This window comes from Aegilops tauschii, chromosome 1, assembly GCF_002575655.3.
Source record: "Aegilops tauschii subsp. strangulata cultivar AL8/78 chromosome 1, Aet v6.0, whole genome shotgun sequence".
NCBI classification, from domain to species: domain Eukaryota; kingdom Viridiplantae; phylum Streptophyta; class Magnoliopsida; order Poales; family Poaceae; genus Aegilops; species Aegilops tauschii.
This window is the reverse complement of record NC_053035.3, coordinates 307415064-307425657: the sequence shown is the minus strand read 5'-3', so window position 1 is coordinate 307425657 and position 10594 is coordinate 307415064. Positions and strand designations below refer to the sequence as shown.

The 10594-nt window shown below is 41.7% G+C and overlaps 1 protein-coding gene across 1 annotated transcript; it reads right to left on the bottom strand.

The window, feature by feature from the left end:
- Positions 1-7499: 7499 nt before the first annotated feature.
- On the bottom strand, positions 7500-10018 carry LOC109774571 (uncharacterized). The gene is made up of 7 exons (XM_020333311.4): positions 9749-10018; positions 9541-9612; positions 9000-9067; positions 8215-8365; positions 8034-8117; positions 7837-7944; positions 7500-7759 (listed from the first exon to the last, which is right to left on the bottom strand). Exons 1-7 carry the CDS (start codon positions 10001-10003, stop codon positions 7682-7684), a joined length of 816 nt encoding a protein of 271 aa, XP_020188900.2. The 5' UTR covers positions 10004-10018; the 3' UTR covers positions 7500-7681.
- Between the last annotated feature and the right edge of the window lie 576 nt (positions 10019-10594).

Here is a 10594-nt window from a genome sequence, read left to right as displayed (position 1 = left end):
GCACATCACTATAAGCCTTGCAAGCAATGTGACTAATGAGTTAGTTGCGGGATGATGCATTACGGAATGAGTAAAGAGATGATACGTCTCCAACGTATCTATAATTTTTTATTGTTCCATGTTGTTTTATTATCAATCTTGGATGTTTTGTAATCATTTTATAGTCATTTTATATCTTTTTTGGTACTAACCTATTGACATAGTGCCAAGTGTTAGTTGCTGTTTTTTCCATGTTTTTTACATCGCAGGAAATCAATATCAAATGAAGTTCAAATGCCACAAAACTCCACGATGATTTTTTATGGGCCGGAAGGAAGGCAATGGGCCCGGGTTGCACCTGGGGGTGCCCCGAGGGGGGCACAACCCACCAGGGCGCGCCAGGAGGCCCGGGCGCGCCCTGGTGGGTTGTGCCCACCTCGGGTGCCCCCTGGACCGCCTCTTTGCTCTATAAATACCACAATATTCCGGAAAACCTAGAACAAGCGATGAAATATTCATCCAGCCGCCGCAGAGTCCAGAACCACCAGATCCAATCTAGACACCATCACGGAGGGGTTCACCACTTCCATTGGTGCCTCTCCGATGATGCGTGAGTAGTTCCTTGTAGACCTTCGGGGCCGTAGTTAGTAGCTAGATGGATTTCTCTCTCTCTCTCTCTCTCGCTGAATTCTCAATACAATGGTCTCTTGGAGATCCATATGATGTAACTCTTTTACGGTGTGTTTGTTGGGATCTGATGAACTTTGAGTTTATGATCACTCATATCTTTTTATATCCATGGAAGTTATTTGAGTTTCTGTGATCTCTTATATGCATGCTCTCTTATAGCCTCGTATTTCTTCTCTGATATTTGGGTTTTGTTTGGCCAACTTGATCTATTTATCTTGCAATGGGAAGAGGTGCCCGGTAGTGGGTTCGATCTTACGGTGCTCGATCCCAGTGACAGAAGGGGAAATGACACGTATGTATCGTTGCTACTAAGGATAAAAAGACGGGATCTATATCTACCACCATATAGATAAACGGATCTTGTCTACATCATGTCATCGTTCTTATTGCATTACTCTGTTTTTCCATGAACTTAATACACTAGATGCATGCTGGATAGCGGTCGATGTGTGGAGTAATAGTAGTAGACGCAGGCAGGAGTCGGTCTACTAATCTTGTACGTGATGCCTATGTAATGATCATTGCCTGGATATCGTCATAATTATTTGAAGTTCTATCAATTGCCCAACAGTAATTTGTTTACCCACCGTTTGCTATTTTTCTTGAGAGAAGCCACTAGTGAAACCTACGGCCCCCGGGTCTTCTTTCTCATATATTTGCTTGCGATCTACTTTTATTCAGATCTATTAAACCAAAAATACAAAAATACCTTGCTGCGTTTTATTTTATTTGCGATCTATTATTTCAATCTACTACAATTTACCTCGCATCCGCTTGCCAATTTCTCGCGCCGTTACCCGAAAGGGATTGACAACCCCTTTAACACGTCGGGTTATGAGGTGTTGTTATTTGTGTGCAGGTGTTGTTCACATTGTGTTGCTTGGTTCTCCTACTGGTTCGATACCTTGGTTTCATAACTGAGGGAAATACTCTACCGTCGCTGTGCTACATCATCCCTCCCTCTCCGGGGAAATACCGACGTAGTTCCAGCTACCATCAAGGAGAATTTCTAGCTCCGTTGCCGGGGAGGATCTTCAACATAACCAGGTTCCTAATCACAAATCGCATCTCCTTGCAGTTTACATTATTCGCCATTTGCCTCTCGTTTTCCTCTCCCCCACTTCACATAATTTGCCGCTTTATTCCCCTCTCTTTTTCCGTTCGCCGTTTTCTTGCCGGATCTATTTTTGAGCGCAATCTTGTTGTGTGGTCATCATGACTCAAGAGAACCCCAAGTTATGTGATTTATCAAATACCAACAACAATGATTTTATTGGCAATCTGCTTGCTCCTCCCGCCACTAGTGCGGAGACTTGTGAATTAATACCGCTTTGCTGAATCTTGTAATGAAAGACCAATTTTCCGGTACTCCTAATGAGGATGCCGCGTCCCATCATAATACCTTCGTGGAATTATGCGATATGCAAAAGAAAAAAGGTGTGGATAATGATGTGGTCAAGATGAAATTATTTCCGTTCTCTTTGTGTGATTCTGCAAAAATTTGGTTCTCTTGTTTGCCTCGCAATAGTATCGATTCTTGGAACAAGTGCAAAGATGCTTTTATCACTAAGTATTTTCCTCCCGCAAAAATTATTTCCCTTAGAACCCAGATCATGAATTTCAAGCAACTTGAACATGAGCATGTTGCGCAATCTTGGGAAAGGATGAAAATGATGCTAAGGAATTTCCCAACTCATGGGTTAAATCTTTGGATGATCATACAAATTTTTTATGCGGGATTAAATTTTGTTTCTCGTAATCTTTTAGATTCCACCGCGGGTGGTACTTTTATGGAAATTACTTTGGGTGAAGCCACAAAATTTCTTGATAATATCATGGCAAATTATTCACAATGGCATACCGAAAGAGCTCCTACTAGTAAAAAGGTTAATTCGGTTGAAGAAATTTCTTCTTTGAGTGAAAAAGTTGATGCTCTTATGAAATTGGTTGCTAGTAAAAGTGCTCCTATTGATTTTGATGATATGCCTTTGTCTACTTTGGTTGAGCAAAATAGTGATGCCATTGATGTGAATTTTATCTCTAGAAATAATTTCAACAACAATGCTTATAGAGGTAACTTTAATCCTAGGCCTTTTCCTAGTAATTCCTCTAATAATTATGGTAATTCATATGGAAATCAATCTTACAATAATAATAGGAACACCTCTGATCTTGAGAATAATATTAAAGAATTTATCAACACGCAAAAAGTTTTCAACACTTTCATAGAAGAAAAGTTGAATAAGATTGATGATTTGTCTAGAAGTGTTGATAAAATTGCTCATGATGTGGAAAATCCCAATATGAAATTTTTTATGCCTAAAGTAGATGAATCAATTAAAGCTCTCTATGTTTCGATGGATGAAAGTAATAAAAGAATTGCTATGCTTAGAGCTAAAAGAGAATTTTTAGAGAAAGCTTTTTCTAGTGATTATTCTTGCAAAAATGATGAAGATCTTAAAATTATTGGTGTTTCTTCTATTGATTCCTTGTTTAGTAAAGTTAAGAATGATCAAAAAGGGACTGGAGAAGAGTCAACTTTAGGTAGAAGGAGTCCCAATATTTCGGAGGGTGAAAATCTTGTTGAGAAAATTGATGAAAGTGGGTTTGGAGAGGTCAAAACTTTAACTAGTGATGTGCCCACTCTTTTGGATTACAAAGACTTTAATTATGATAGTTGCTCTTTGATTGATTGTATTTCCTTGTTGCAATCCATGATAAATTCACCCCATGCTTATGAACAAAACAATGCTTTTACTAAACATATTGTTGATGCTATGATGAAAGCTTTGGAAGAAAAGTTGGAATTAGAAGTTTCAATTCCTAGAAAATTGCATGATGAATGGGAACCTACTATCAAAGTCAAGATTAAAAATTATGAGTTTTTTTGCTTTATGTGACTTGGGTGCTAGTGTTTCTACAATTCCGAAATCTTTATGTGATGTGCTTGGTCTTACTAATCTTGAAGAATGTTCTTTGAATTTGCACTTGGCGGATTCTACTATTAAAAAACCTATGGGAAGAATTAATGATGTTCTTATTCTTGCGTATAGGAATTATGTGCCCATAGATTTTATTGTTCTTGATATTGACTGCAATCCGCCTTGTCCAATTATTCTTGGTAGACCATTTTTACGCACTATCGGTGCCGTGATTGATATGAAAGAAGGCAATATTAAGTTCCAATTTCCTTTGAGGAAAGGTATGGAACACTTTCCTAGAACTATAATTAAGCCACCTTATGAATCAATCATCAGGGCATCTTATGGATCTCGGACCAAAGATGAAAAAACTTAGATCCTTGCTTTATGCGTAGCTAAGGGCGTAAAACTATAGCGCTTGTCGGGAGGCAACCCAGTGAATAAAATTTATTTTTGCTTTTTGCTTTCTGTTCTTGAGTGTTATCACAATTATGCTACTGTTATGATTGTGTTTTGTGTTTTAGTTAGTGTTTGTGCCAAGTAAAGCCTTTAGGATCTTCTTGGGTGATAGTTGTTTGATCTTGCTAAAAAGACAGAAACTTTGCGCTCACGAAAATAATTTTAATAAATCACAGAAAAGAGCTTTTGTTCTGATTCTTTTTGCAAAAGATTAATATACAAATTACCCTGGTCTTCCTAATTTGGTAGAATTTTTGGAGTTCCATAAGTATTTGCAAAAGTCAGATTGCTACAGACTGTTCTGTTTTGACAGATTCTGTTTTCTTTGTGTTGTGTGCTTATTTTGATGGCTCTATGGTTTTCTTTGATGATTTTTGCCATAGAAAAGTTGGAATACAGTAGATATAATACAAAAACAAAATAAGAATTGGTTTGATACAACACTTATAGTAGTGGTTTATTTTTCTTGCACTAACGGATCTCACGAAGGTTTTGTTGAGTTTTGTGTGACTGAAGTTTTCAAGTTTTGGGTTATCTTACAATGGATGAAGGAAGGATGTAAGAGCCTAAGCTTGGGGATGCCCCGGCATCCCAAGCTATTATCCAAGAATGAGCAACCAACTAAGCTTGGGGATGCCCCCGAGTGGCATCCTCGCTTTCTTCCAACAACTATCGGTATTTTACTCGAGGCTATATTTTTATTCGTCACATGATATGTGTTTTGCTTGGAGCGTCTTGTATGATATGTGTCTTTGCTTGTTTTATGTTTTGTTTTAAGTCATCAATCCTTGCTGGACACACCTATTTGAGAGAGCCAAAATTATATCATGACTTGTTAGAATTGCTCTCTATGCTCCACTTAAATCTTTTATGAGCTAGGACTTGCTCTAGTGCTTCACTTATATCTTTTTGAGCACGGTGTGCTTTGTTATTTTTGAATAAATGCTCTCTCGCTTCACTTAGATTTATTTGAGAGTTAGTAAAATTTTGAAGAAATTCTCTCTTGCTTCACTTAAATTATTTTGAGAGAAAGAAAATTTGTTATGCTCATGATCTTCACTTATATTTGTTTGAGCTTATGAAAAGCAACACATGAAAATTAGTCCCAAAGTGATAGATATCCAAGAAGGATAAAGAAAAAGAAAATGTCATGAAGATCATTGGACAAAATAAACTTGATTCTTAGTAATTGTTTTGAGATATGATGATGTGATATGTGAGTTATGTTGATGAGTAATTGTGCTCTAGTAAGAATATTGGTGTTAAGGTTTGTGATTCCCTATGCATGCACGAAAGTCAATAATCATGCAATGAAAATTATATCCTACTTGTGGTGCATTATTCGGTGTTATGCTTAATGCTTGCTTATGAGATTATTCGTTTCTTGGTTGGTCGCTTTCCAATCTTTTGCTAGCCTTCACTTTGCACTAAGTATGACCTCTACTTGTGCATCCAAAATCTTTTAAACCAGTTTTGCCACACGAGTCCACTATATCTACCTATATGCGATACTCTTTTGCCGTTCTAAGCAAATTTGTATGTGCCATCTCTAATTTTCAAAATAAACTTCTATTTTGTGTGTTTGTTTCGCTCGCGAGATGGTAACGGGTGGCTAATATTTTCAATGTTAGATGTGTTATTCTCAAGATGAGTGTTTATTCACTTGTCATTGCACGAGAAGAAGGCAAAGGTATTAGGGACGCCCAGTCCAGGAATGTAAAAAAATGAATTTACTTTATGTTGTCAAATAATAAATTCCTTGAAAAGTGTTGGTATGGAGGGCACCCGTGGATACGGCTAGCCATGGAAAGTGAAAGAATAGTGGAAAAAAGAATAAACTTTATTTTCCGTTTGGGAACCGTCTATGGCATATCTAGCATGGAAAGTGTTCGGAACTCTAAGTCGTTTTCGTTGGTGGGATGGATACACCTCCCAAAATGTTTTTATCTCTAATTTTTTGCTTTGAGCTCTGGCACCTCTACAAATCCCTACTTCCCTCTGCGAAGGGCCTTTTTTTTACTTTATGCAATTTTTATTTTGAAATTTGAGTCTCCATCTTCTGTCATAAAAAGCACAAACTTGGAGGCAATATGATCATGCTCAAGTATTGGGTGTAGTTAATATTCGAGTGTGTTTCGTGAATGGATCAATGTTTGAGCATGATGGGCTAGGGATAACTTATTTTAGCATTGATATTTTGAAAGACATGGCTGCTTGTTGATATGCTTGAGTATCTAAATTATTATGTCAAAACTAGACTATTGCTTTCAATCACATAAAAGTCCAAATGTCCATGCTATAAAGAAAAGAATATGATATGACTTGATGAACAACACCCCACATCAAAAATTCTGTTTTTTATCACTTACCTACTCGAGGACGAGTAGGAGTTAAGCTTGGGATGCTGATACGTCTCCAACGTATCTATAATTTTTAATTGTTCCATGCCGTTTTATTATCAATCTTTGATGTTTTATAATCATTTTACAGTCATTTTATATCATTTTTTGTACTAACCTATTGACATAGTGCCAAGTGCTAGTTGCTGTTTTTTTTATTTTTTTACATCGCAGGAAATCAATATCAAACGAAGTCCAAATGCCACGAAACTCCACGATGATTTTTTATGGGCCAGAAGGAAGGCAATGGGCTCTGGTTGCACCTGGGGGTGCCCCGAGGGGGGCACAACCCACCAGGGCGCGCCAGGAGGCCCAGACGCGCCCTGGTGGGTTGTGCCCACCTCGGGTGCCCCCCGGACCGCCTCTTTGCTCTATAAATACCACAATATTCCAGAAACCCTAGAACAAGCGACGAAATATTCATCCAGCCGTCGCAGAGTCCAGAACCACCAGATCCAATCTAGACACCATCACGGAGGGGTTCACCACTTCCATTGATGCCTCTCCGATGATGCGTAAGTAGTTCCTTATAGACCTTCGGGTCCTTAGTTGGTAGCTAGATGGCTTTCTCTCTCTCGTTGAATTCTTAATACAATGATCTCTTAGAGAACCCTAAAATCAGTCTGACATGACGGACACGCCTTGCCGCCCATATTTATGTTGGACATGAGAGATACCGATCAGCTAGGCGTTTGAGACCAGGTTGGTTTCTTTTCTTTTTCTTTATGGTACCTACTCTTACCATCAGGTGGATTTCTTTTCTTTTTCTTTATGGTACCATAGGTGCTCTTTGGACATCATATGAATAAGGTGGAAAGTTGGAGTTCATAACTACTCCCTCCTCCCCTAATGTAAGACGAGTGTCAGAAAAACGTCTCATATTATGGGACCGAGAGAGTACTTACTAAATAAATCAGTTTGAACGTCAAATAATTCCGGATGACTGGTTCCGGATGGAGGAAGTAGTTGTTTGTAAGCTTTATTTGGACCCCGAGAAGATCCATCTTAGCAGCCTATATCAAGAGCTGAGGGCTGCAGTCTTAGTAAAAGAAAAGCTGGATTTGGAGTTGTTGATTCATTCATCACTGAAGAAATATATGTGCACATACACACCGGAAAGCTTATGAACAATGTTCCTTTCTCTTTTCTTTTTTCCTAATTGCTCCCTGATCAACATCAATAATAATACATTTAAGACTATTCTAGAGGACAACATCCACTTCACTGTTTTCCTCAGACAACAAGAATCACATGCTGCTGTCGTCCCTGACCGGGCACCCTGTGCATTCTTGATGCGTTCCTTCTTTGCTCCTGCAGCAAGAAACAGGTGTTAAGAACTTGCTCACTGGAACCTCCCCTGCAACCAGCGTCTAAAACTCACAACAGACCTGGAGCATCTGCAGCCGGTACTGCATCTGACCGTGCTGCACCGCGGAGATGAGCCGCATGAGGACGTAGAACGGCAGCAAGATCCCACTCGCCCTCAGCAAGTATATCTTCAAAGCAAAGGAACACATGTCAAACAATCATGGATCACCTTTGTGTTTATTTATTATCCGAGGGAAGAATCATGGATAGAACTCACCGTCAGCAGGCTGAAAGCGTATTGATTCGCGGCGCCGACGGTCACCAGGGCGATGAGATGCCTCAGCAGCAACACAACAGTGAACTGCACGGACAAGCAGAATTCGGTCAGAGTTCAACACCATTCGCATCTGAAGTTCTGAACATGGCAATGTGGTTCAAAGTCTTGGTCAGGGATGTACCGTCACCGTCACCGACCGGCACCATGCAGCACTTCTGCCGGCGGCGCTCGCGCACTCGGCGTAGGCCGGGTCGCCCGCCGCCGCGTCGAGCCCGATCAACGGGGCATCCTCCGGTGCCTCATAATCCTGCCTTGGGACCTCCAGGCTCCCTCTGCACGACGAACAACAGGTTAACGTGTGATGGTGATGACAGGATTCAACATTTGACCCTGTGGACCATTCATGCCATCTCGTATTCTCATTGCATTGTTGAACAGATGGTACTATCTCTGCAGTAGTACGAACCAAGAGACGGGTTGACTCGTTTGCAGGTTTGCAAGGCTGCAACGGCATGGTGCTGCAGGAGTGCAGGACACGGCTGTACAGATGTGAAATGGAGGGCATATTATCTGCAATCTCATGGGGAGAATAATCAGGACAAGGTGGTTGGTACTTGGTACTGTACAACTTGGCTGGCGAAACAGCTGGGCCGAATCCACGTACCAGTCGGCGGTTCTGTCAATGATCATTTGTTCTTTGCTTTTCCCCCGTCCTAAAGAAACAAGATGCCATGCCGCGTAGAGTGAGACGGACAGCTGCTGTTTGACTGGGATTCTTGTTTATTTATCCGAATGTTTTGTTGGGCATTCTAAATGGTTGACGACAGTTGCATGTCACTAGACATGAATTAGGAGTAAGATTTTACTATTCAGCATTCGCTACGTTCTATAGCCTCTTTGCGCGTACCAGCACCGGTCCCAGTTACCAAGAGAGAGAGGGAGAGGGTGAGTGGGGAGGGGCGGCACCTGATGGTGACTGCGACATGAGCAACTTGAGTTTTCTTGGGAGCAACGGTGTATCCAGGCTCGTAATTCTGACAGCAAAAAACATGTTAAACAAAAGCAAGGAAACAAGCAGCGGAGAGCTCTATCTATGAAAAGATTGTACTCGGTATGCTAAAAACATCTAGTACTACAGGAGTCCTACCCAAGCTGTGAAGCACTCACTCACACGGGTCTCAATTCCGGAAATCGTGGAAAAGGGCGAACAGAGTTGGTTTATCATCCCATAGCCTAGTCCTCTCTTTTTTTGGGATGCCGTCTTTTTTTTTTGCTATATATTTAAGTAAAAAGGGGAATTCTCATGGATAAAAAAGTAGGAAATGATGATCAGGCAGAATGAATACAAGGGCACGTGAAGATTGGAATATAAGTTTTTCAAGAAAGGAAATTCCCATGTATAAAACGGCAGGAAATGATGATCAATCAAGTAAAATAACCGGACACGCGAGGATTCCAGTGAGATTTTTTCAAGGAGATGCAACGGAAGGAGAGAAGGCCGGGTTACCTGGAGGCAAATCTCGCAGACGGTGCTCCCCTTCTCGTCGCACCATCTCTGCACGCACCCCCTGTGAGCATACTGCAGCGCAGAAGACGACATGAACACGCACGCAGATCAACCATCAAGAAACGGCACCGATCGGGAGAAGGGGAACGCACAAGGAATCCGGCAGAACGACAGCCAAGAAAGAAGAAGAAAATCCATGCACGCATACCTTGAGGGAGCCAGAGCATCCGCAGGGAGACTCCATGGCGGTTGCGCAGCCGTCGTCCCCTTCCTCCTCGTGGCAAATCCTGCACTGCCTCGGCGAGCACGAGCACCACGCCTCGCCCTGCCGCTCCATCATCCTCCTCCCTCCGATCTCTCGAATTCCAGCCTTCCTCTCTGGCTCTGGCTCTGGCTGTCTCCGTGGGCGGCTATTGGCTGCTGCTCCTCTGCTTCTCTCCCCTTCCCTGAATGGGGATGGCATTGAATAAGGTTTTTTTGGAACGAAGGTGGCATTAAATAGGTACGACGAGGCGAGGAGGAGGAACCGAAAGGGTCCACGGAAATCCAAATGCGCGACAGGTGGTGGCCCCGAACGCTCTGGGAACGGCCACGGCAGTTGCTAGTTGGTTCCGGGCCGCCGCAACGGGCAGGGCTTCAATTAGGAACCTCCTGGCCGATCTGGGTCTCGGCGTGCTGCGTACGTACGACCGGATTGTTGCCATACTTCCTGCCATATATGTGTTGTGGGTCGTACACCCGTTGGTATTGCACTCGTACTAGGTATTTAGAGCATCTCCAAGACCGACCCACAGACGAGACACTGCATCCGTCCACGAATACTAAAGCGGAAGCCAGTCATTCAAAGTTATCCACATACATTTCAAACAGGATTTGATCTAACCTCATGAATTATATGCAAAACTGATAATTTTCATACAAACCGGACGAAAACATTTATATTTAACGAAACTATACCAGACTAGGCTAAAGTAGTCTATAGTCGGCCGCGGCGGATCTTCATTTCCATGACATGTCTTCCCTTTGTCCGGCAGCCCGCTCATCAGACTACCCT

Excerpts from the sequence above, each read along its gene's own strand:
- LOC109774571 (XM_020333311.4), bottom strand. The coding sequence starts at position 10,003 with ATGCCATCCCCATTCAGGGAAGGGGAGAGAAGCAGAGGAGCAGCAGCC. Across the intron at positions 8,366-8,999 it reads CATGTCGCAGTCACCATCAG|AGGGAGCCTGGAGGTCCCAA; the intron begins GTGCCGCCCCTC and ends TTCGTCGTGCAG. Across the intron at positions 8,118-8,214 it reads GCCGGTCGGTGACGGTGACG|TTCACTGTTGTGTTGCTGCT; the intron begins GTACATCCCTGA and ends TTGTCCGTGCAG.